Source organism: Aulostomus chinensis, chromosome 23 (genome assembly GCF_037954235.1).
Source record: "Aulostomus chinensis isolate RoL2024-O1b breed Wild chromosome 23, RoL_Achi_v1.0, whole genome shotgun sequence".
NCBI classification, from domain to species: domain Eukaryota; kingdom Metazoa; phylum Chordata; class Actinopteri; order Syngnathiformes; family Aulostomidae; genus Aulostomus; species Aulostomus chinensis.
This window is the reverse complement of record NC_141342.1, coordinates 1,631,010-1,658,981: the sequence shown is the minus strand read 5'-3', so window position 1 is coordinate 1,658,981 and position 27,972 is coordinate 1,631,010. Positions and strand designations below refer to the sequence as shown.

Below are 27,972 nucleotides of genomic sequence, written 5' to 3'. Positions count from 1 at the left end.
TATTTGACCCTCAAACTAACATAGAAACATTAACATCTATTCTAACTACATATTTGAATTCAAACCACCCTTCCAATACAATTTGTGATAAGTTTGAACAAATATCCCATTTTAATCATCTATCCTTATCCCTATATCACTTAAGAAAAGTTGTGTCGTAAATTTTTTAAAAATTATTTCTATTTTTGCACTTTTTTTCAACTCTTATTCCATACCATTCAGTCCTCTACATCTGCGATGGTACAGATCCCTATTAAATACATTTGCTTACCATTTCATTTTTCCCTGTCCAATTTGTCTTCAACTCTTCAAATAACAACACAGAAGGTGTGAAACAAACAGCTTTTATTAATTAAATCATTAGTGGTTAAGCGATGAAATATTATACAGGAATCAGTTACCAACAAATGCAAGGAAACAGGTGTGCTCTACATTTTGTGTTCCACCGATGATCCTCAGCACAGATGCATGTTGTTTTTACATTACAGACAAGGCATTGTCAATCCAAGAGTTGAAGTGTTGAATATTAATACACCAAAAGTGCATTATAAAACAGCCAGAATATTCAATACTTGCTAAGACAAAGAATGTTTGTTTTGTTTTGTTTTTACATTTTGAATGCTGTGTGAACCTTATTTGGCCAGAAAAGCTGTCTATACGCAGGCGTCAAAAAGAGGCTCTCTAAAAAAAAAGGCTTAATGCAGTTTGATCAGTATTGATTATGTACACACACAAAAGGAACAAGTGAAATGGACGTATTTGAAACGAAAACTTTGACAGCACAAAGAGTGTGCGGTAACCTTTGGCAACATTTATGCTAAAGTCAGTTTCCTCTTAACTTTGGATTCACAAATGAGGTGAACTGTTCAGGGTGTAGCCCTTCAGCCGCTCCCCCACACTGAACAGGATTTTTTTGGAAAATTCATTAATGGATGAAAATATATCCAATTATGATAAAACAATGCAATTGTAGTAGAAAACATTCATGTATGAAATAACATAAATTCCTGTAAAAATCCTTGCATGGCACTCAGAAAATATAATCAATAGAGGAGAAGAGACCAAATACATTTATACATCTTGCTACAAAAATGAGAAAAATGTGGACAGTAAAGCAAGTCGCTGTAGAAATATCTGAAATAACTACTCATTTCAAATAACGTGGAGGCTCTGGTGAAATGAACAAAACCATAGTGAGATGACTGGACTCCAGGGGTCAGTAGCAGACCACCACAACAATAACACTCATCTTCAGAAACTTGTCCTGGTGGGGATGCATCTAAACCTGGCTGAATGTAGGTTTCTGAGATTTGCTGAACGTATTGGTCCTGACCTTATGATTAATAATGAAGCACTTCTTTAAAAAGAACAGAACAGGTTTTAGGAGGGAACCTCTCATGAAAAAAAAAATAATAGAAATGAGTGAAATGGAATGGTCCAATGAATAAGCTATCTCTAGATTAGGATTTTCAGACCTTCATTTTACTGGTTATTCTTTGGAAAAACTGGCAGAAAATTGATATTGCAGGAAAAACACTCCATCAGAAATTAAAAGGAAACAATAAGCATAAAGCGTGATCATAAAACATCTAAGACAAATACCTAATGGTGTGTTCGTTAAAACTGTAAAATGACAACAAAGTTATTGTGGTTCTAAAAAAAATGTGTAAATTTAGCACTAACACTTCTGTTTACTAACAGCAGAACAACAAAAGGGTGGGAAGAATATTTTTTAGTGTAAGATGTATGCTCAATAACTAGAATTCAATAGCTTTCTGGATATAAGGAGGAATATATTCTCAGTGTGTTTATGAATAATTTTGCCATTGGGATTCTGCAACCCAACATTTCATAAGCTCATTGTCTTTATATACAACTGAGATTCAATGGATGAGAGACAAGTGCTTCTCTTCTTGTCCCACTGGTTGTGAGTGGTTAGTGTTTTGATTTAGATAAATGAAACAGGACAGGAAAGGTTGAAAAAAATACAGTTTCAATCAAAGGAATTGATGGCGTCTCCTGCTAGTGATCATTTATTCATCACTCCTGCCTCAACTGCCAGTCTTCTTTCTTCCTCCCCTTTCAGATTTCATGATCATCCACAGCATTCATCCACTGAAAGACCCTAAAACAACCCTTAAAGTGCTTTTGTAAATAGGTTAGATTTTTTTTTAATTCATTAACATTTTTAAGTATTTAAGCTAGTATTTTGTATTTAGTTGTTGAAGGATAAACTTAATTGAAGTTTTCCATTATTTTTGCAGTTTTGGCCATTATTTTCATTCATAAAATTATCCACGATACACAACCTACATCTGAATGGATTTTTTTCACCACTAGGGCACATATGATAATACTTTCAATAATCCAGTGCCAGTAACTATGTGGTTCACACTCCAACATAGTTGGTGGTAGTATTGCTCCTTAATACTTCAATAACCACGTGATTTGAATTTGCCAAAGACGAGACAAAACATATCAAAAATGAACTTTAGTTTGTTCAAATGTTCTATAGATATAGCAAAATAATCCTGCAAATTTTAATTGTTATAAGATCCATATATTGATCAACATACTTATAAAAACTGCTAACTGAATGCAACCCGACCTGGTTGGAACGATAACGGACTGATTTATCACAGGATAATTGTTGAATGAATGATGGGCTCTCTGTGTTGGGGTGATTTGTATCAGCTAATTTCCATCACAGGAAAGCCTGGTGTCACATTCACAATTGTGCTAAGAAAGGAATCTGTTTTTTTTGGTTTGTTTTTTTCTTGCTGCCACAAGAGACTTCTGCAGCCATACTGGAACATGTTGAAAACTAGCACAATGATTAATTTTTGAATAAAAAGTTGTCAACTACTAGGAACCATTGCCAAAATTGCAAAAATAAGACCCAAGTTTTAATAAACAGGAATGATTCTTCTACTCGCTTTTAAATCCCCACAATTTACAAAAGAACCCCAGGGTCGGTGCCAAGGATTTGAACAAATGCTTTGTTCTTTATCTAGTCGCTGTCTCTATCTCTGTCTTCATGCTCCTGCAGGATATCATGGCTGTCCTCCTCTTCTTCTTCCTCCTCTGCCTCTTCATCATCCCCTCCTCCATTCATCATCTCCATCTCAACCTCCTCTTCACCCTCCTCAACCTCCCCATCCACCACGCTGAAGGGCTCACCCTCCTGTGACACCTCCACCATCTCAGTGCCTTGGACAACCTCAACAGCACCTTCACGGATTTTCTTGACATGGAAGGTGAAGGGGGGCACTTTGTACACGGCAGTCTTGGACCGAGCATACACCACATGGTCAGGTGTGAAGGATTTCTTCATCTTGTCACGGGATGTCTGGAGCTTCTGCTTGCGCTCAGGGTTTACAGTCATACGTGTTCCAAGCTTTCCCATCTTCTTCTCGATATTGTGACGTGTCTTCTCAAAGTTCTCCTTGGTTTTTTGCTTCGTCTTCTCTATGTTCGCTTTGGTTTTCTGTTTAGTCTTCTCTATGTTATCCTTGGTTTTTTGCCTGGTCCTCTCAATGTTTTCCTTGGTTTTCTGCTTGGTCCTTTCCAGGTTCTCCTTGGTCTTTGCCTTGGTCTTATCCATCTTCTCCTTAGAGAAGACTGTCTTCAGTGTTTGTACACGTTGCAGACTGCTGCGCTTGATGCGCTCAGCGCGAGTCTCCTCAATGGCTTCCTCAACTTCAAACCCCTCCTCATCTGAGGAGAGGTCTACATGGGGTTTGTCTGCCTTCTCTCCTTCTCCTCCCTCCTCTCCAGCCTCATCCACAGCTTCCTTCAGCTCTAGCATGCTACCGCCTCTGCTTCCCGACACAGACTCAGAGACCCTCATGGTTTTAGAGACGCTGAGTTTTGATGGAACCTTGACTTCATCCTATGAACAAAAGAACATGAAGAATGTCAATATACTAAGAGGTGAAAGTACATTATTCAAGGTTTAGGCTGTAAGAGGACAACTTGTATTTCATTACACAGTTGTGCAATGACAATGAAGGCATTCAGTTCAATTAACAAAGAAAATTAATCATGTCAAAAAACACAAATACACAACACAGTACACCAAAGGTTACATAAAGTACTTCTGAGTATTTAAGTAGTTTTAAAAAGAAGTACTTTTACTCAAATTAAATAGTAATGACTCTAACTTGGAATGGAGAAATGTTTGATCTGGAGTATATTAAGGCAGTGAATTTGCAAGGACTTCATACTGTAACTTATGTATTATGATACATAGTTTACAGTATTTCTTTTTTCACAGCATATTGTGATGTATTATACATATTGCAATACTTTACATAGTTTAGATATAATAATTATGATAAATGTAACAGCAGCAATTATAATACATAGAATAATTATAACAGAATTGATAATATAAATTAAGTGCAACTTGCTGTGTTCCATTGTTGTTGCCATATTAGATGTAAATCATACTACTGTAACTGACAACTGGAGTCAGTTGATTTTAACTGAAATTTCAATTCCATACTATAATATTTGCTAAGTTGCACAGTTGTACACTGTTGCGGAATACACTGAATAAAGCTGCAGTGATATCATTGCTGTATTGTTGTAACTGTATTGCAACATAAATTCTTGTGTGAATGTTAACACACTGAAATTCAGTATCACTGTAATAACATACATGGGCCACTATAGGACTTTTTAGTGATGTATTGCAATACGATGCTGTATCGATGCTCGTGCTGGAATATAATACAGTATAGTGAAAAAAGTAATGTATTGGTGTATGATTTGATTGCACAGCCCCATACAAGATATACTTTGAACTACAAAGTGAATGAAGAGTTGAGATGAGGGTTTCTAAGGGAAGTCAAGGAAAGAGTGAGGTGAAGCAGAGTTATAATTAGTGTTTTGGGCAGTTATTAACTGGTACAGGAAGATGACTCCCCCATCAAGGTTTGCTATGAAATAGTAGAGTTGAGGCCAGTCTAAACAGACGTGTGTCTGATTACATTTGACACAACCTGACACCAAGTGGAATCTATAGTTACTCCAGGGTTTACTCATTTCTGTCATTCCAGAGGAAGAAATCACAAGGAAAATATAACCATGTCAGAGACAATGGAATGGAAATACGGAAATGGAACTTGGAGAGGGGGGTTCTCTTAGAGCTGTGAGCAACATGTTATGTAACATATTCACAGTTTCAGTGCAAAGCTGCACATATCCTGTTGCTCAACTTGATAAGATATGCAATGTACCCGTCTATGCCTGTTAGGATCAGGGTGAGTTGATGTTTTGTGGTTTATCTGACCCTCTGTCTGCAGGCTGACACATGCTCAGATTTTCTCTCATCTTATATTGAAACAGAGATGCTTTATCACCTGGTTACAGTGGCTTGAGCAACAAAAACAGCAGAGAGATCATAGACTGAGATCCTTTTCCAGTTTATTTCCAATGTAAATTGTTTGCAGCACATAACACCCCAAATACTGAAAGTGTTTTCCAAAATAGTTCAATATCCAGTCACCGTTTTGGAGTTGCAAATAAGTTTCAAGTATTTTCTATGTCCTTAATCAAAAGGTTAAGTCAAAAAAAAAATTTTTTAAAGATGCTTTGCTCAAGTGACAGGCTAGTGTTATGCAAACTATGGAACAAACTTGCTTTTGCAGGTAAAAGGTGACAAAGCCCTGAATTTTTTTCCAAAACATCCAAAAATCCAAGACAGTTGATTATACTGTCACACAAGCTCACCAAACAGAGCAAACATTGCAGAACCAACATGTCCGATGTGGCCCTTTGCTTACTGTACGGTTTGGCCCTCTGAAAATAAAGTTACCTTCTTCATTGCTGTTACATAAATGTCTTGTTCTGCACAGTTTTCACACCTTCTGTGTAGAACAATATACACAGGACATGTAAGTATGACATGACTCCACCTAACTTAAGCCCTCCCAGATAAAGCATTCCTGCACAGCACCACTTCACGCTCTTGTCCATCTTCCATCCCTCCATTCCCCCCAGCGCCTCCATCACACACCCACCTTTCTCACCTTTCCCCTTGCATTCCAGATAAAGAAGCTTCTTTTTTCCATTTTTACTCTTTCACCTAAAAAAAACAACAATACTCTAGAATGTTAATGAAGGGATGGGAATGAGGGGTAAGGGAAGGTGGGCTTCCTCTTTCCATTATGGCAAATCTTCATCTCCCTTGGCTCCTGAATGTCTGCCTGAAGGCCAATATGCGTAGTAGATTTTCCTCTCACTCTACTCACACACGATCAAAACAGGAACACGGCAGAGCCAGAACAAAGGACACACAGAGGTGCGGGTGTGGGGGGACACCATTTTGACACGGGGGATACCTCATGGAAAAACAGCTGGTCAGCACGAAGATGATAGCATCAAAGTGTTAGCTGGGAGGTGAAGTTGAAGGAGCAGAGGTGGGGGTGTGTGTATCGGGTATCTATTGTTTTCTGTGGCAGTGTAATGGAGGGTTTATGAAGGTATTGTATCGCAGTATCTTGGGTAAACTTGACCTTGGATGAGAGATCTTGGCTTCCTGAACAGCTGTGTTGAAATGTGGGCGTGCTGGAAAATATTTGTCTCTCTGAAATCCATTACATCTTGTTTCAATCTCGAGCACAATGCGGTGGGTGTTATAAACCTCCTGAACAAGGTGTGGAATGACTCGGCCTCACAGTTTGTCACAAGAACTTTGACTACAGGTGGTTTGTGGGGTTGAATGTTCTGTTTTATTTATTGTGGTAATCATTTATTTTCAAAGGAAATTCTGTTTCCTGCCAGACAGACTTTGTGAGAGTGACATTTTTTTAGATTTATTTATCTTTTTATGGTTGGTTATCTCATGATTATCTTGCCGGCTATTATATATATCTTCTCCAAGTCTGTTAAACAGACAAGCCGACTGACTGATCACCTTCAGAGTTATTTTATCACAATGATCTCTAGACACAATTTTAGAGGTTACATTTTTTGGTTAGTTCATTTGTACTCAGCTAATTTAATCTGACTAATAACTCACATCATGTGTTCATAGGAGGCTCCAACTCCCCCTCCCATCCACCATTCCCCATTCCATCCTGTGACTTGTGTGTATCCTTTTGTGTCCCCTGACTAACCATCAAACACTGCATACAAAACATCTTGCTTATCTTTGAAGAGCCTACAGGACATAGAGTATGTGTGCCAGGGAGAGCTAAATCTGCCACCTCAGAGTGTAAGGGGTCCCAGGGTAACATGTTAAGACTAAAGAGGGGCAGGGGCACAAGAGGGAATTCTGTACCATATAAGTGTGTGTCTGTGTGTGTCCAAATTACATGGACAAAGTGTCTAGGAAGTTCAAGTATTCACCTTGTTGTTGACTTCCTGACCCTCCTAATTTAATGGTACATTGTTCTCAACAAGGCTGCTGTGCCAAAGACAGGAAGGTACACAGAGCCATGGAAAATAGACGAATGAGGTATGAATGGTTTTGTGTGTGTGTGTGTGTGTATGTGTGTGTGTGTGTGTGTGTGTGTGTGTGTGTGTGCGTGTGTGTTTAATTGTTCAGACAAGTCTACATACATTTTTCCTTTAGCTCTTGCAAAGCATTCCAAAGGATCATTTTCAATACTAGTTTGCACTTCAAATCAGAAAAAGAATTCTGGAGAAAAGCTAGTTGTAATGTGTGTGTGTGAGAGAGAGAGATCAAATGTAGAGTGAGTCAGTGTGTCCTGGAGCTATTGGAATTAAAGTTGTCCTCTTGTGATTTCTTTCATCACATTGCATATGTTCTTTGAAATTCCGATATGCTTTGAAAATAAGTTAATTATTTTCTTTCTTTCTTTCTTTCTTTCTTTCTTTCTTATTTATGTCAAATATGAATAAACTTGTTGATCTCATTGTATAGTTGGACATTATCCAATTGGACATTGGTAAATGGACTCATTTTTATATAGCGCCTTTCTACCTTAGCAGCACTCAAAGAACTTTTCAGTGTCATCTCATTCAGCCATTCACACAGACTCACTCACCAATGGTGGAATGCTGCCATGCAATGTGCATATGTGTGTGTGTGTATACATACAGTATATGTGTGTGTGTGTTTATATATATATATGCCTTGCTCAAGGATGCTGCAACATGGTCACCAGGGGAAGTGAGGATCGAACCAGCGACCCTTTGGTTGGCCACTCTGCCTCCGAGCTATGCCGCACATTGGTTTCCTGGTCTGTGGTATATTTATTACTATTAACTCTGCATTTTGTTGTTGATCATCTTTTTTTTTCATTTTGTTTAATTTACCAACTGATAAATAACTTAATTTGAAGGTATTTTTTCAAAGAAATTTGGTAATATGCAAATTAAATAATGTGTCAGAACTGGCAGAGTAACATCATTAAGTTAAACCAGAAACAAATAGAGAGATGTGAGTTCTTCCAAAGGGCTACCCTGGTGTATGTTTGTGTGCATTAGTCTGTCAGTTGCTGAGATCAGCTGGCTGATGCTCTGTGTTGTCAGCACAACGCAGCATTTCTCTTTCATGGTGTGTGTATGTGTGTATGTGTGTGTGTGTGTGTGTGTGTGGGGGGGGACTTCTGTCCATCTAGCCACCATTGCTGCTGCACAATGCAACAAAAGCTATCAGGCTGGAGCCCTCCCATTCTCCAGCCTTACAAAAAAATAGGGTTTCATGTGTAGTTAAGCCTAGACATAGCTATATATTGTACATATATATGACCAAGATATCATACTGCACAATGCAGATGTATGTTTGAAACACTTTTATTGCATGTAATATATATATTTTACATTTATGTCAGGTGAAGTGCGATTGTATTTATATTAAGGCGTGGACACCCTTGAAAATGACATGGTTCATCACAAAGGGTTTCTCCAATACACGGGTTCTAGTACATAGAGTACATAGAGAAGAAAACTAAAGGGTTTACCCCAAAACAAACACAAAAAGATTTAAAACATCTGACCGAAACAAAATCTCAATAGTTCCCTGTAGTGCTAGCAATGGTTTCCAACCTGTATATTTGAAACACACTTTCTCCTCTCTTGGTTGGTGAAGCAGAGATGTCTCAGATGTATCCTCCTGACACAGGAACAATGAAAACATACAGCAGGGGAAATTAACTTTAATTCTTGATGTTCTCTTCTCCACCTGCCTTATTTTCCTATGTTGTGTCAACGTTATTAGCTTACCACCTGATGTCTGTTGTCACGTCAGTATATTTCCTGGACATCTCTGTTCAAACATGCCAGAGCTTTTTCATGTGGGCACATTTAAATTGCCAAAGCATCATCAGTGGTGAGCCAATGTGTCTCCAACCAGTGCAGGGAGACCATAACAGAAACAAGAATGCCAGAGTAGTTGGCAAGTAGGGTCAAGTGTGTGTGTGTGTGTGTGTGTGTGTGTGTGTGTGTGTGTGTGTGTGTGTGTGTGTGTGTGTGTGTGTGGTGTGTGTTCTATCTCTGTTCCCCATGTGATCACTGTCACAGCATAGTTTGTAATGCATCCTTTGTATGAATAAAAGTTATACCACAAATCTAAAAAAAAACCACTGACTACTTATGCTCATAAACGTCTAGTTCTACTTGAATTTCCATGGAGACATAATGTTTCCAGATGAAAGGAAAAAACTAATTTGCTAGAAAACAAACGCGTCAGAGAGCATAGTCCACAACCAATTAAACATAAATGTGTGTGTGTGTGTGTGTGTGTGTGTGTGTGTGTGTGTGTGTGTGTGTGTGTGTGTGTGTGTGCATGTATGTCTGTATGTTTTCAAACATACAGTATGCATCGGCAATTATGTGTGAAGGTGTGGTCTCTGATTTAATGGAGTAAGTATGATTATATAAATGTGTCTATTTGAGAGAAGAATCTCATTGTAATCATGTGTGCGCAATTGTGCACTTGTGTGTATGTATTTGTGCACGCCATGTAAGCTTTCCACCCTCGGCCCACACTAGAGGGAGAGGAATCCCGCCACAACACACCCCTCTCTGTTTCTGTTTTCCTGTTTAAACTCAAACCACCAAGAACACCCCCACTGCTGTGGAAAAGCCACATGCATGCATGTGTGTGTGTGTGTGTGTGTGTGTGTGTGTGTGTGTGCATTATACCTTAGCAACATGTACACTGTACTACAGTATATGAACTGTACTAGTACACATTCCTTTACACACACTTGCACAAATGCAGTGAGGGGATTTTCCCGTAAACCCAGGAAAACTCGGAATCCTCATGATACAATTGCTGATGTAAAGAGGAACTGTGAATTTCCATTTTGGAAACACAGCATCCTTCTGTGATAACACAATCCTTTATCAGCCTTCTTGGGCCTTTAGATCATACCAACATATGCATAAATTTAGAAACAGTCAGGGAATTATTACACTGGAAATCCATTCATTTTCCATGGAAGCGCCTTCGCTCTGATTATTTTTGGCATTCAAGTCCATTGAAAAACATAAAAAATTGCTGTGGATTTCATATGGGCTGTAGACAGTGTGCCTGCAAAAACACATTTTCAGGTCTATAGAGCCAAACACTGACCACCCAACTTCAGAATGGCTCCATTTCCGTATTTAATTTCCTCATGCAACTCCCCTTTTCACATTTTTGGAAAGTCTTTATTTAAAGAGTTTTACAGCAGGAACAAGCCAAGCCAACCAGCATGCAGATGAAATGCAAGCAAAAAATATATATTATTAGATATTAGGATGATGAAGTAAAAGGCAAAGGTACAAGACAGTGTTCATAAGTAATTGCCCTCAAAAGTTCAGGGACGAGTCACCCCATAAGGCAATGCAAACAAAAAAAACAGTGTTGTTTAAAGTAACTGCATTTTTGACCAACAGACCATTTTGTTGCTTGTTGCCTTATCAAAAATGATATGTAAAAACAATTCAACATTTCTCTTCAGAGTAGGAAATTAATTTCTGATTTTTCTCAAACAATCGCAGGAACTTGTGAAATGGAGTCTTGATGAGGTCAGCAAATATTTCCATGTTAGAAGTTTACTCCACCAATCAGAGATGGTGCAGATACACTTGTAGAGGTCTCCACAAGATGGCGAATAAGACTGTTTTTCCCACAAACCTAAGGCTCCTAACAGGAGCAGATCCCATCGTTTCACAACCTGCTAGCCTATTGTGTTGGTTATTGCAATTTCTGTATTGTGCTCAACATGTCTAGGTGTCGGAAAAGAGACTAAACTAGCACCTTGCCCTGTGGTAAGGCATATCCCATTATCATCGTGAACAAATACACTTTGCACAGTTGTCATGGAATTATAGCTTATACATTTCCATAAGAATAACTTGTGATATGTTTGGAAGCTTTCAAACAGCTCTTGTGTGGACATATGACTGTTTTCAAATTTAAACGGCTTCACTCACTTTCAGCTGGTGAAACACAAGCACCAAAAATCTTCTCTATACTTATAAAATTGCTCTTCTGGAAGTCAAAGAAACAAATTTTGCACTTCTAAAAATGAATTTCACAACATAACGTGAAGCCATATCAAAACAACTGGCTGCACTATGCACCACCATGCAAAGTCCTGGCAAGTGCCGTGGAACAGTCATGGAGTATTTTGGCCTGGGGTCAAATGGAGAGAGTTCAATGGTAAATGGACTGCATTTATATAGTGCTTTCAATCTTACTGGTACTCAAAGCACTTTCTAATATCGCCTCTCATTTACACATTCCCACACACACTCTCATAGTGGTGGAGCTGTCATGCAAAATGATGTCTTGCACTAAGATACACAAACCAAACTGCTCACCCAGAGATTAGGGGATGACCTACTCTTCATCCAGAGCCACAGCTGGCCTATATGATTATTTCACAGAGACAAACTGAGTGTATGGGAGTGTAGTTGGATAAAAAGAAAGGTGAAATGATGTGAGTGATTATAAATGTTATCATTATTTTCAATATGAGATAAAAAATCAAAATTATCTTGTTATTATGTGCAATATTATTGGTGTAGATGACAAAATTTCAGTGATAAATCTAGTGACCTGGAAAAATTGAATTAAATGTTAACTGCTAGAAGTCTCAGGGGTTTATTGTACCTACAATACTTCTAAAGCTGTGTTAATAGTACGTTTTTGTCTTAACTGATGTGTCAGATAGTTTGATACACAGAGCTGTCTCAGAGGTCGCCCTTTAAAACTCGAAAATCCCTATCACCATTGGTCATGGACGAACTTTTTCCATTTGGGAGAAAAGCTTAGACATCTTTTCCATCAAGAAAGTTGTAAAAAATATTTTATCTGCTATCAGTTCTTCAGTTCTACTAGATGTTCTGGCAGCATCTACATTAAGTTCTTCAGCAATTGTTGTTTTCAGGCAAACAGCTGACTCTCATGGTTGTCACAAGAACATAATGATAAGAATGACAAAACAGATTCCTGTTCTCATGCAAGATGAAGTGCCCCACAAGGGGTTTTAATTGAAAAAAAAACACTACTTGAGACTTCCATGTTTGAATTTTAAAGCATTTGTCCATACAAGGCTGGAATAGAGCTGTATTACCAATGTACGACGACTTTGTGAGGCAAATCTTTATAATATCGAGTATTAAGTTCTTCTTTATGTGATTTAAGTTTTGAGTCTCGGGATATGATGTCTGATGGCAGGTTTTATTATATCACTTGTCATCATTCATATTATACCTAATTTACGCAGGCTGCTCGGTACTGTTTATCCGTGACAGCTAATATCATCCGACTACAGAGCCCACTCTGTCAGAGGAGCTCCCATCGGTGATGGATGCATAGAAATACATAGTTCAAACCAGTCAAGGGACTGTGCGTATTTTCTGGGTGAACACATTTCTCATAGGAGTACCATGGGAAAGTGTGTGATGGTCACACAGCATGAAGCTCTGGGGAGAGAAATCCCTACTCCACTCCTGTTTTCCATTCGTTCCCTTTAATCAGAGACATGGGACCAGAAAGAAAGAGAGAGAGATTGCTATATAAAGTGATGGCATGCCACAACTCCCTGGGGGGAAAGAGAGCAAGGGCTGGATGAGTCACCAGGCCAGTTGTTGCATTGGAGCATAGCAGCTAGCTTCTTTGTCTTTGTCTTTCATTCGTTTTAACTTTGTGTGTTTTTGTCCTTCTATTACTCCATAACAGTAGGTATTCATTCTTTCCATTCCTTCCTCCATGTTTGTTTCTTTCTCTTTTCTGTGGCTAAGTTAATAAATGTGGTGTCTCAGATCATGTAGGAATGAGACAGATCAGCGTCACAGCTCCATGGCAACACAACAAATATTCTTGTGCGTTGTGTGCCAGATCATCTCACTTGTTTTTGATTCATTTCCCCTTTTTTTCCAGTTGGCCTATGTGTGAATGAGTGAGTGCACTTTTACACCTCAGTTTTTAATTAAAGATATGCCCGCTCTCTTCTCTGTGTTAAACAGTAGTTTATAGATGTAGATCTAACGTGCTACATTGGGAGCTCTCTAGGTGTATCTCAGGTCACCTGTTCCCCAGTTTCCAATCTTTCAGCTCAACTAGGCCAACAGCCTGACTGCAGCTCTGTGTATACACATATGGGATTTATATAATCTAACATTTGGAGTAAATTATTTCTCTAAACCTGTAGCATCTATTTGATGTTAATTGCTGGGTAGTAATAGATTATGTCATCAGATTACAAAAAAAAAAACATTTTATGATCTAATCACAAGTTTTTGTTGAAATACATAGAGAGCATGGAAAGAAAAAGGAAAACAAGTCAATTTAACTTGATGTTGTTCTCATTTTGCACAAACTTAAGGTATCACTTTAAATATTATTTCCTTCTAATATAATTGAAATTGCTTTCAACTTCATAAATGAGGCTGGTACTACTCTTATTACCACTCATGGCACTTCAGTAAGTTATGTTGTTGGCATCAGTCGGGGGCATTTGTTTCCTTCAATGTCTGAGTTGTGACTGACATTCAAATGTTGAATCAACCATCAGAATAGTGAAGATTATATATTTTTTGAAATAATGAGGCTAAGACTAGAGTTTTTTCATTCCTTTTTTATTTACAAGTGGAAGAAAAAATATTTGGAGTCCTTTGTGTCATTCCTGTATGCATTTTATCTTTTGGTTGTTTTCAATGCTTGGCAAAGTCATCCAAAAATATTGAAATTGATTGGATATGTTTTCTTTCATTACCTCCACACACTCCGCCAAAATAACTCTGTATTGTGATCAGCTTCCCTTTCCCAGCCACATTTGTTTCTTTGTTAGTTTATGGCCAACATGTGATAACAGTATTTCATAGAGTTCTTAAAGTAACACAACATGTTTCTTTGTCCATTGACAGTGTGTTTATTCAGACCAGCACGGTTTGCATATCTTTACCAATGAAGCACAGGAACTTTGTGAAGGATGCATACATGAATCCAACACAAAACAATGATCTTTTGAAGTGTTTCCAAGGCTGCAGACATGTGTGTGTGAGGAAGCTCAAAGCTTTCTTCCCTCACTCTTCTCTCAACTCTCACTGCATGACACAGCTTGCCATTGTCAGCCATCACTGGAGGGTGTTCTTACGACATACCTTGGTTTGGAGTATTCTGATCATGTACTTTCATGTAGGAACTCACAGAAACACAAATACACACACGTGCATGCACACACATGCAAATAAAGCCACATAGACACACATTTGTTTGTAATGAGTAATCACAGAACCCTGTCATTAACAATTCCTCCAGTGAGTGATGACATTTAGCTGGATGCTATGTAGCATTTCATATTCATGCAACTATGAATTCACATAATATTTCTCCCAATGAGAAATCAGAAGCTTAGTTCTTGTGGTTCTTAAGGGACAAACAGCACTGTCTCCATCCTCTCTGGGTCTATATACAGTTCCCCATGCTTGACTAACAGGGACAGGGACAGAGAGGGATGACAGTGGCTGTTTCCATGGCCACCCCATGTTACTCTTTCAAATAACAATGGAGGAGGCCGGTGTTTATGGTGAGATTTATGGGGCTGCAAAAAAGTGGCTTCTTCCTCTGCTGTTTGCTCTCTACTATGTGTCCTTCCCTGTAAACTAGCAGGACTCTTAAGTGGGAAAATTTGAGTGCCTGAAGTCTCAGTGATTGGTAATTTTGCGATTTAGTCATGCACTTCTATATTTCTCATGCTAACTGTTTATCTTCCGGATCAAAGTTGAGAAAAAAATCATATTAACATCATTTGTGTACTTTCTCATTCCCCCAAATTCCTTCATATCCACAGAAAACATTAGATGTTTTTGATTTCTTTAAAAAAAAAAATTGTAGGAAACAAATATCAAGGCAACGGCAGACATAAGATAACATATTTGGTTTCTATGGTGCTATATTTCTTAGAACAATTAATTATCATTAAAGACTGCTATCTTGAGACTATATGTAAAGCATCCAAATCACTGAAGTCAGGAGAACACTGTATTGATGCTGTGTTAACAGTCCGCTGCGAGGCACTTGTCAGACACCTGAAGAGGTTTTGTTTGTAAGAAGTGTTCCACATATTTAGGAAAAATGTAAAACATAAATACTGGCAGCGGAAACATGTAACAGGTGTTCCGGCTCCGGCCAGACTCCAAAACTCCATTTCATTTTTCTTCTTCTTTTTTTTTTTTTCCATATTATAGACTGATTTCTGGTCTTGTGCGGATATTTCCTGTTTCATTTTGAAATCATTTCTCTCTTGTGTTCATCATTATTAAGATATCAAACGGGTGTTTGAAATCTTTTGAATCTATTCAAATTTGCATCAGCCCACACAGGGGATATTTTTGACTCACATTTACCGGAGTCAGTCTGATAATGATGCATGTCACCTCGGACTGGAGGAGTTAATATTCATGGGTTGACTGGGGTTGAGTATCCTGTGAGTAATGCAAGCTTACTCAGTTGGTGACCAGGTAACAAACCAAAATAGCAATGCAGGTCTCTCAGAAGGAATTGCTTGTCTTTGTCAGTTCCTTGAGCTGCTCTAACTTGCTGAACTTTGTGACCAAGCATACCTACTGTTTCAACGTTTTTATATTTATTCTTCTCTTGCTCTAAGGACCATTTAACGGCACCAGAGTTGCAGGCTAATATTGACTTATAAGCCATATAAATGCATGAAGTACCCCATTCGTTTATTAAAATACACAACTTTAATCAGTCAATTTTACAAATCTGCTGTTTGGGAATTATTGGTCTGGAACTTTCCATGTTTGCAATTGGTCATCTGTTGTCAACTCTGTACCTCCAATTTGAATGCACTCAAACACAGATTTTGAACAGCTGGGGATAGATAACAAGGTTTTAACCACCAAAATATACGGATATGAATGACAAATTAATTGATTCTTTAGGTCATCACAAATGGTCAGTTTTACAGACATATGTTGCCATGCTGACAGTAAAAGGGACAATACATAATGCCGTCTTTCATGTAAAGTAATAAGATTTGTCATGCATTTCTACAAAACATAGCAGATTTATTACACATGTGAAGAAGGGCATCAGGTCTGAAACCTTGGTACACTTGATAAAAATGATACAGTATAATACAATACTAAATCCTCCTTTGATGAGGATCATAACGTTCTGCTCTTATTGATACTGTTTGAGAGAACTTCTGTTTTTTTCATTTTAATTTTGATTTTAGAGGCTGTACTGGGTAATAGTGAGACATGATGTTCAGCCAAGAAAGTAATTACTTTAACATCCTGTCTAAAGATAAAAGAATCCCAATGATCTGCTGATCTCAAATTAGGTTTCTTTTTTCCAAAACAATGTATATTTGTCTTGTAGAGAGTTAAGAGACCTGATTCAGGTCTGTACTCAGCAACCATGGTGTGGAGCTCTGAACTACAAGTTATCTTCACAACCAAGCCATCATTAAGCCAAAGGATTTTGCATCTTCTCCCAAATGCTCCTCCATTCGGGGCCATACACCAGTAATGAAAGGATTCATAACTGGAATCATATGATTCCATGGATCATGAGGAAACAAAGTGTGGTTATGTTTTCAGTATCCACAGAGATTGAATATGACTCATCAACATCTGACTCATGTGGAAAACCTTTTTATTTATTTTTTTTAAACTTTGAAATAGATAATTGTTTGCATAGGACAGTGACCTAAAAGAATCATTTTTTATTGATGTCAAATGAATAGTGTTAGTGCCAGTTTGACATGCATTTCTCCACAGCTGAACATTTTGAAATTCCACTAGAAAATACAGGCAATTTTTGGTTTTGGTTCCCCCGCTGTGTGAAGGAGCCTCCAAAGTCTGTCATAGCAGGGCATCCCTCTCCATTCTGAAGAATCTCTTGAAGCATCACGTTTTCCAAGAGCACCTCCTCTCCTAACCCATGCTTAAAGCAACATACTCAGGAAGACTCAACTATGTGGTGACCATGGAATGTCAACGATGATTTGTAGTCATGGCAGACAAAAACAACAATCAAGTCAAACTAATCCCAATTTAGAGAGATTTGAGCACAGAAAGGGAGCAAAGGATACCATTGATAGACAAATGTGGAGAATGAGAAATATGGGAAAATTCAAGAAAGTTACCTTGGAAACAAGAGTGCCCTGAAAAACTGTGCAAGTGATCTTAACCAGTTTCTGTCCTGATTTATCAGCCACAGGACTCATTTTAGAGTCAGAATGGAACTCAGATCCTCCATGCATTGTTTGTCATTCAATTTATAAAGGCAGAGAAGACCAGTTTGCTGCTCCTGGTACTGTACAGTAGCCACATGTTTTAGAGTTCAGTTGGTTATCCACTGGCTTGAAGCGATTCTGTAAAGTCTGTACTTATATTCCCAATGTTCTCTGTCAACTTGCCAATCGAACATCTGACAGTACCATAGCAACAAACCGTAATGAGGATTTTAAAATTTGGAGGCTGAAGAACAACAGCCAGGTTTTGGCTCACATGAAGTCTGTGTAATAAATATGTAGGTCTGCATCTTAGCTAGTCTAGAAAACATGTTTCTATCTTAATCTGAGCATTAAAATGCATTGATAATTGTTAAGCCAAAATCCAGGGTCAGCTATTCAATCGTAAACTTTTTGTTTTTCATAACAGATGGTTCAATGAGAGCTAAAGATAAACTGAAATTGGACATATTATGTGATCCCTCATTTTATTTTATTGACTGAATCTTTTAGTGCTCACTTTGAATATTGAAAGCTGTGTCTCACTTGTTGTCACTTAGGATAGAACTGTGCCAAATATGAGTGGTTGAATGAACATACAGCACATACTAATTGCATGTGAAAGTCATGATATAAGCCTGAACTTTTGAGGCATGTGTGACTTTAACAGTTCAAAAATTTTTACATATTGTGATGAAAACGATCAATTGAATGTGACCTGAATCAGAGGAAATTCCGCCTGGGTCCACCAGGAAAAGGCAGAACTGTCAAAACACACTTCTAAGTGAGAATTATACCTAATCTTGGTTATGAAGAAGAAAGTGAGGGCTATGTGGTTTTGTTACAAAGCCCAACAAGAGACAAAGAACAAATTGAATGGAAGAATTCAACTTGAATAGAGGCACACAGATACAGAAATCAGGAAGTATGCATTTTTACGAAGTGACAACATGACTACAAGCCGCAAGCCAGCTGACGTATGTGGTCTCAGTGTCAGCACCACTCATCTTAGGCCGGCCTCGGATCTTTAAAACCAAACAGGAACACTGTAAAAGCCCTTTCCTTCTCACAATCAAACAAGTATGTGATACTTGCTATTTTTAGACCCCCCCCCCTCTCTCTGTCTCTCTCTATCTCTCATTCTTTCACTGTCTCACTATGCCCTCAGTGTTACCTCCCCTCTCTGTCTCCTTCATCCTCTCAACCTTTCTTTCTCTTCCTCTCCATTTTATTGACAGTGTCCTGAACATACTTCTCCATATGCTGTACCCACTGTACTGTGGCTAAAAAGCAGTTTCTCCCTGCAGAAACAATGTTTCACACAATCTGGCTTGTAAATGCAGCCTAGAACATTTGAGGCTGCTATGCCCATATATGGGCCTGGATCGACCTGCGTATAAAGACTGGGTCTGCTGCCTGATTGCTCCCAGGCTCCTGGTAAAGTGTGTACTATCCAATGTCACAAATATGGTGTAAGAACAGAATACCTCATTTAAGAATCCTTCAGTTGAAGTTGTAATCACAGGAAACAGGTTAGCAAGAAAATGTGCTCTTAATTGAATTGTATGGGGATGTGTGGGTGTGGAGGCAACAGGTGTTTAGGTGGTGGAAAATACAGTATAGAAAAGGAAGATGAGCAAAATCTGCTCTGACAAAGTTGTCTCGCCGTTAGTGAGATGTTCTTTCCTCTGAATCCTTAAAAGTTTAGGCGAAGCTGAAGAAAGAAAAGAGCTGCAGGTCAGTGAGTGAAGGAAAAGAATGACCAACAGACTCCACCAACAGAAAATCATCTTTAAGTCTGACCAGAACTGTGAAATTCATTTTACACAATTACATTTCATTAACTTTATAAATGAATGTAAGTTCATTGACCTGATGAATCAAGAGAGCATAGAAAGAGTAAGGAATGAGAAAGTTGGGGTGGAGGGCAAGGCGGGGCAGGGTGAGGAGGACACGATGTGGAGTAAATTACTATGGTGGGTGGAGGTGCTTGGGAGAGGGAGGAGCAGGGTTCCACACGAAGAAGAGGAGGAGGCAGGAGGAGGTTAGCCTGCAGAGCAAGGGATGCCTGTGCTATGAATCAGCTGTCTAAATATGGTCCTCTTGCTCTTCCTCACTACACACCCATCCTATCCCTGTGCAGGGTGACATCTCTTTTCCTTTCATTTAATCCTTCACTCCTCCTGCCTCCACATATCTATCAGAGGTTTGCACAGCCATACTGAAGAGGGCGGGGCTAATAGCACATGGGAACACATAACCACATTAATCTGTGTACCAGAACATTGTTTCATAATTGTCATTGGATATTGGCAACCGTTACCGGGATCATATGGATACAAAAACAGTTTTAACTTCGAATCTTTGAGTTTAATTTTGTAGTCAGATCTACTTTTGAGTACATTTTTACACCTGGAATGATGGTCAAGATTATCATTGATCATTTCCATCGTGAGTGCACAAGGACCGCATGTCTTAACCCTCTGCACCCCAAGATGTTCAGGGACGATTTTTGATCCTGTCGCAGTTTTATTACTCGTTTCTCACAAGTCCTGCACCACTAACTGGTATAGCACAAGCATGGATACAAATAGAGCGAACAGGAATCTATTTGCAACAATGCTTACATTGCTATGGTAGGTGTTATATAGGTCTGTCACATCATACACTCACCAATTCAGATAGATTTTCAGGTGTGCTGAAGAAGTTTAAGTTGTTATGGGATTTGGTAAGTGCAAATATACCATGAAGTAAGTAGTAAAGTGGTAATTAGAAAAAAGTTATTTTCTTGAAATAACACAATTTCAAGTTAAAACTTGAAAACAGAGCAATGCTTGGTATATACATGTTCTGGCCTGATATGATAATTGTATTTTTGTGATTTATTTTTACAAAAACATGTCTTTCATACTCATCATAGGTTAAAAGCTGAACTAAACTGTTTAAAGTCTGAACTAAAGGAATTACAACTTTTAACCTTACAAACTTAACACACTCCCAAAATGATGAACTAATCGAGTCAGATAACAGTGTGTACACTACCTAACAGGCAAAACTTAAAAGAGTCTGAGCACCTTTGTTTGAATAAGATTATCAAGGTTCTGGAACATCCGAATTAATGTTTAGAGTAATGTTTGTGTCAGATATTCTTGACACTTCAACAGCCCTCCATTGACTACAAAGAAACTGCAAAATAACATGTAATTTATGCTGCACTGCAGCTAAATTATGGACAAGATTTTATGATGTGTGAAATAATTTGGGAGTGGAAAGATTCTGGAAGAAAACACACGTACATAAACAAAAAACAGCTGAAAGAAACTGTGTAAAGCTGAGAGGGAACTGCAGAGTTGATCATAAATAACTGTAGATTCATCACTATGACTGTTTTTCATCCATATAGTTATTTGATCCATTGTTCCCTGATTAATTCAGCTTTAACCAGCTGATATTTTCATCTCCCTATCGTGCCATCTCTGTCTCTCACACACTGCAAGGTAGCCACATTCCAGGTTGGATCCATTGTAAGAACAGTGAATTCTGTTCTCTGGACTCAGCTGTGAAGGAACTGAACACAGATGTAAGGGAGTAAATCTCAGGCTTACTAGGCATTTGGGTTTAAATGAGCCAAAGATACACATACCCTCCCCGACCCAAACACACCCTCCCAGAAGAGGACAGCTGTTGCTAACAGCGAGACAGTCGTGTCCAACTGATGTGCTGACAGACCTCCCACCAACTGGTAGCCTGAGCTGAACTACCATCCCGGAGGCTTTATGGAGTATTGTTTGCATTGTTGCCAACAAGCACAAGTGTTTTTTACTGATACTGATGATTTGCGCCACAAGTGAAACAGGCCCACACAGTTATCTGACTAGCGTCGTGCCAAATCCCATCAAAGATAAGGAAAGAAAAATGCTTAGTAGGGAGGAATAACCTCAATTGTTTTGTTGTTATACTCCTGATAAGATTTTCATCCCAAAAGTGAGTCAAGATCATTTTGAGGATCAACTTTTTTTTGGCAGGGGGGGAGGATTATTTAAAAATAGTCTTTTCAGTCAGAACTGTTACAAACAATAAAAAATGTGAAATTTAATGGTTTCAAGTTTTTGGCAAGGTCTATGAGCATGTGTGCACATGTCTGCATGCTTCAACTACCTCCAGGGAGAGATGGAGATGGAAAGTACAAAGATGGTAAGTAAAGTAAAAACTCAGTTACTTTCTTCGTGCACTTAAGTAGATTTTTAAGGTATCTGTACTCTTTACTTTTTACTTTTATTCCCTACATTTCAATAAAAATTATCTGTATCTCTACTCCTTAAATTTTGAAAAAGGCTTGTTTCTTTAGATTTATCACACAGCAGAAAAAAATTATATCAAAAATGTAACAGAAGAAACAGACAAGACTTTTGTTTGACTTGCTCACTGACTAGGTGGCAGTATACATGTCAAAAATATGTTGTTATTTGCACAAATGTACATAGGAAGAAGAAGACACTTCAAACCATTTCATGAGTGTTTTTGATCATCAGACAGGTAAAAGCCAAATACATTTACTTTTTCACTTAGTTTGATAGTCTGTACTTCTTTAATTAAACAGTTTTAATTATTAATACCTCTTCTTTTACCAAAGTCTTTTTAACACAAGTATTCATGCTTCTACTTGAGTGATGAGGATATGGACTTTTACCACCCCCGCACCTGCGGGGACACAGTGATTGGATCAGGGGCTGAAAGTTTCGGAGTCTTTGTTAAACTCTTGTATGCTTGGGTATAGAAAATAAATGATATCCCTGTGAAAATGGGCACAGGAAAGAGATAAGACTGTCAGGTTGACAGTCATGCTAAAGCAGAGATTAAACTCCCATGCTCCACTACAAAGCCCTCAGGCTGGGCCCTCCCTGTGTGAACTGGCCCTCTCTGACAGTAAACACCACTCAGTTACTCTGTTTTCATTAACAGCAGAGTGCTGGGGCAGGGCCTTTCTTCAAGACACAAACAACACTAAGATTCAATCACAACTGCTCAAATCAGAGAAAGGATGGTAGGATCCGTGCGTCACACACTTGTACCAGGATCATGCACAGGTATCCTTACTGAACTCGTAAAGGTAAATCACAAAAAGCTCAACTGAAGTTGGAGATTAAACTATCTGCAAAATTGTTTTCACAGAAACAAATGTTGCTACTCCGTATGCTGCGGGTAGAAGGGAGAAGGAACTTTTATTTTGCATTATTAGATTCACATAATTTTTCTTTACAATAAGGGAGTGGCCATGGAGGAATATTGGTCTGATTCTCATCTGCTTCAGAGCCTGTATCAAAATGCCCTTCAGCAAGATATTGAACCCCTGGTTGTACCGGATGCCTTCACCCCTGATTCAGCCTCTCTGCCAGCAATGTCTAAATATGTGTGTGAATGGGTCAATGACAATGTTTTATGAAGTGCTTTGAGTTGTTGGTAAATGAGTGAAGTTCAATTTATATGTTGTCCATGAGACAGAAAATAATCCCATTAGCACATTTCTCTGCTTCTGTTGTCAGATAATGACACAAATTAATATTGCATTTATATAGCCCAGTAGCAGCTGAATGATGACATCACTCCCCCCCCCCCCCCCCCATTCTTTTAATGTCTGACAATGTCAACATGAAATCTGGTGAATAAAAACAGCACCTCTCTATTCGGCAGTCTCTGTCTTAGTCACAAGGCTAGGCTAATTTGGTGAGCTAGCAGAGAAGCTGACCAATTGTTCTACCCACAAACATGGAAGAAACATTTGAAAGTGGGCGTGGTAAGGGAAGAATTCTTCAGAATAACAGTGACTTCACAAAATGTAACTCAGTAGTAGCAGTTTCCTCGGGGTGACCTTGATCCCAGTAAGATGTGATGGCAGAAGGAGCTATGGAGGGACACATTTGAACTATAACCCGTTAGGGCTGGTTATTGGCAAGGACCTCATGAAATGATAACATGACACATGGGTCCTGATACAATTTTATCACCTCCTATGATAAGATATGATATGATAAATACTGCGATACTCCTCATCATTTATTTCAAATCAGGGCTGAAAACACAACTTGCTGGATGTCACCTGGGGAGTCTAATAATGTCACATTATTTTGATAACCCAATGGAGTACACACTTTTTATTCATAATTTGCATGTCAAGTAATTAGAAAGATATTTGTTAACTTGCACAGTTGTACACTGAGTGTGTTTACATGCCAAGTAATAAACTAATGATTAATAATAATAATAATTTAACATTTTTGGACTACCAGAACATTTAGGTGGTGATGTAAAGAGCATAGTTCAATATTTATCAGATTATTGTAAATCCAATTAACATATTTAGTTTTGGCTCAATCTTCACTTTATTTGATGCATGTATACAGATTATTGTAATTTCTTTTGTTTGTTTGCTTCTGTTGTAATCTGCAGGTGTGTTGTTAAAATGTAAGCTTGGGAGGCAATAGCACTAAAACACATTTAGGGATGAAGCAGAGCTAAACGCCATGCTTAGTGAAATGAAGAATCCTATGCTTTGTAGATTGGAGAAAATATGGGAACGGTGATTAATTTAAAATTCCATCTTCAGAAATGATTAAGTTTCAAACTAAAAAGAGAATTGTTTATTTATTGTCAGTGTTGAAATATGAGTTTTATGTCATATATTTGGAGAGAATTCCACCTCGTGAGTGAATCATGTAAATTACTGGATTACTACCTGTTATAAGATTATTGCGTGCTTGTAAAGGCACTGATTATTACTGAATACATGGAATGATGGCTACATAACATACATAGTTTTAAAAACTATTTTATCACGATTTATTGCTCTACCATAATGTATTGATTCTAGGGGCTAGAATAATGCTACAACATGGGGAACTGTTTTGTGACATATTGTTATATGTCTACCCATACTATTTTCTTTTCTACTCTGGACACAGGACTGAACACAAGTATGCACATGCATGTATCTGGTGAGGAGCAGACATACTCACATCCCTCTGTGATGAGCTATCATTAGCTGTAATGATTCTTTTAAACAGATTCACAGTAGGCTAACAGTTGTTGCCAGGTTTGTTTTGTTTGTTGGTAGAGTACAAGACTACCGGCACTATAACGCCATGTATTTGTACAAACTCTGTTTTTAATTTTGCATTTATTATTAATGTGACTGTGTCTGGAATAAATCAGCAGTGCTAATGAATCCAAACGAAGGACAAGTTATAATCTATCATGAGTTGAGTACACAACTGCAGATTGGTACGCTTCACCTGGACGAGTTTCTCTAACCATTATTCTTGGAAAGGATCCGTCCTTTAGTGGCAACAGAGGAGCACAGAAAACAGAAACAGAACACATATTGTGATTTTCTTCTTTCAAAGAAGATGAATCTGGCGTTATGTCACAGTTGGCAACCACAAACAAAGCCAGTGTTTTGAGTTAGTAAAAGAGTTAGAGATAGGCATTTCTCTCACCACAGGGCTCAGGCTGTTAGTTAGACATGTTTCTCTCTTCTTCTTTTTTTTTAAACTATGCCATATTTCACTAGATTGCAATGGAAAGTTGTAACCATCACTTTCAACATTTTGATGAGATTCTCATTTAAAAAACTGATTTATGATCCTTTCACATTGAGAACCAATTCAGTCATCAAATTCCAGCTAATTTGATTATAGAGAGGAGCATTTGTTTATGAGCGATCTCACCGTGTCATCTGCTGATCATTAAATGTAAAACTCCAACAGGAGGGAGCCAAGTATATTGTGCAAAAATATCACAAATACACAAGCATTCATTGTTCAACAGCCGGGATTGCCTAAGATGGAGCCCTCATTTGACTCCTCTACAGTTCTTGCAGGGAGAATTAGAGAAACAGGGAGGTCGCTCCAAGCCATGATGTCTGAGTCAAGGGTGGAAACTCTGAATGTTCTCGCGCCACTGTGCAAAAAGCTGCAAGCTATTACACATCACACTGCTGCCTCACAGACTAAAAAAAGAACTAGGGCTCCCCTCAACTCTCCACAAAGAAAAAAAAAAAACGTTCTCTGTCTTTTCAAATGAAACATCTGCCCTAACCCTCTTCTCTACCTTGTCTCTCCTAACAGTTTCGGCCTTAAACAGGACCTTGAGCATGCCTGTGGTATTTTCCATCCTTGTTGAAAAAAAAGGAAAGACTGAAATGACTTTCCAAATGGATTCTGTAGCCTATGACTCGGACAACCAGAAACCTTAGCTCACATGTAAAGGCTTACACTCTGCAGTCCTATACATCGTGAGCTATAGAAGGAAAATATCTGGAAATCACCTGGAATGGATGCCAAGTATTGAACCTATGTAAGGTAGATTTGGGGTGGGGCAGGGGCGGTGTAGAGCACCAATCACACAACCCCTGACTCTGTATTCTAACTCAGACCAAAATGAACCGTGCCTGCAGATACAGTATGTATTCTGTGACAACAAAATGTAGCACGTACCAAACTGGAAAATGACTGGAAGCAAGTGTGAGTACTGCATCTGTTAACTGTGGATGTAGGCTACCAATTGGACAAATGAAATTTTATATTTGGATTTTGGCATAAAATGTCCATTTTGCTGATAACACTTCACTACTATATTAATAACAGTTAGCTTATGCGTTTGAGAATGCTCAATAAGCATTACTTAAGTATAGTTAACTATTAATTAATGTTCTTCATGACTCTTACTTTAAGAGAGTATGTATCCTCCGTACACCTCACCATTCTAACCCCACCCTGACCTCCCCCAATCCACCCATCTTTGCTTTAACCCATAACGGTAACATGAGCACCATTAGTACTTGGTGTACAACACTGATTCTTAAAAAAGTACAATTATATTCTGAAGGAATGACAAATTGTACCCAAATATTGAAGATATTGCTGTACATAGGTTATAGGATGGTGGTTAGAATGGATGGCAGGTATGTAAAGCAGTTTAGCTTGAGCAATTTAAAGATTAATATATGGACTACTCCGTTTTATATTGAGTGATTATCATTAAAAAGCTTTTAATGAACTAAGGGATTAAGTAAGAGTCATTTTAAATGTGAATCATTCATTTTTGAGCCGTGCCATGTTTTTGGTCCTGCACGTTCAGTGATGGGCGATAGCTCTGCCTGTTCCCTGCCAGGAATGCATTGAGGTAACCTTTAACCACTCCTCTACACCTTAACCAATTGAATAACATAAAAAAACAACTTTCTAATTCAATTCTGTTAAGCAACCAAGAATCTTTTTCAGAGCAGTTTTTAGAACCCACTTTGCCACTATGTTCACTCTTTAAAGAACCCAAAGTTTTGTTCTCCAGGGGGCCACACCCATCCCCTGTACTGCACACACACCAGCTTACACCTCAAATACACAGACTGATACCTGCACATCATAGAAACAAACTGTCACCCACCTGGTAGATCATGACTTTAAAGTTGCGTCTCTTTAGCAGCTCAGCCTCATTGTTCTCCAGCTTCTTGATCTGTCCTCCTTGCTTCTCCAGGTTGGCCCGTACAGTCTTGACATTGACGCTCACCTTACGCACCTTCTCCATCATCTTATTAACACTGTTGGATGTGGTGCTGTGGCTCTTGGCTAGCTTGGTTAGTTCGCCTTGGATGCTGGTCACCGAGCGCTCCATCTCCTGCTGCCTAGCCTCCAGGCCGCTCTGGGTCTGCTGGATCTGGTCTACTGCCCCAATGATCTTGTCAAGCAAAGACAGGACCATCACCCCATTCACCTGCAGGTCTTGCTTCACTGCCTCATCCTTATCTTCAGTGGCATCTCCCTCAGTGCCCATGGTGGACAGCTCTTTCTTTGCTGCAGCAAGGGCATCGTCTTCGTCATCTGAAGCTGGGAGGTTGACCTCATCGTCTGAGATCTCAGTGAGGGTTTGGGGTTCTAGCAGAGAACTTGAGCCCTCCAGTGCTTCCATGGCAGCCATGTCAGTTTGATTTATATTGTGTAGTCAGCAAATAAGTCGTCTTCACTGGATCTTCTAGATCTCCTCTTGTTTTCTTACCTACTGTTTCTTTATTCTGGTCTTTGGTCCTCTGTGTTTTGTCTCTCCGACTTGCAAAGGAGCTTATCTGTCTCAGGCATACATGCACTTTCACACTCTTTTGAACTGTCTGCCCTGTCTATTTCAAATCCCTGGGGTCAGGCCAGTTTGCAGGGGAAGCCAAGCGAAGCTGGATGTTACCACATCAGCTCTTGGATGTGAATGCCACAACAGCCAGAGAAACCCTTAAGTTAAGCTTCAGCCAGTAGGG

At 38.7% G+C, this 27,972-nt stretch overlaps 1 protein-coding gene across 1 annotated transcript; it reads right to left on the bottom strand.

Moving 5' to 3' along the window:
* Positions 1 to 328: 328 nt before the first annotated feature.
* On the bottom strand, positions 329 to 27,972 carry cavin1b (caveolae associated protein 1b). Its single transcript, XM_086196290.1, has 2 exons — positions 27,114 to 27,972; positions 329 to 3,892 (listed from the first exon to the last, which is right to left on the bottom strand). Exons 1-2 carry the CDS (start codon positions 27,642 to 27,644, stop codon positions 3,011 to 3,013), a joined length of 1,413 nt encoding a protein of 470 aa, XP_086052416.1. The 5' UTR covers positions 27,645 to 27,972; the 3' UTR covers positions 329 to 3,010.

Bases quoted from the DNA above. Each gene is read 5' to 3' on its own strand.
- cavin1b (XM_086196290.1), bottom strand. From the start codon at position 27,644: ATGGCTGCCATGGAAGCACTGGAGGGCTCAAGTTCTCTGCTAGAACCC. The intron at 3,893-27,113 runs GTGGGTGACAGT...TTTTGTTCATAG, and splicing joins TTAAAGTCATGATCTACCAG to GATGAAGTCAAGGTTCCATC.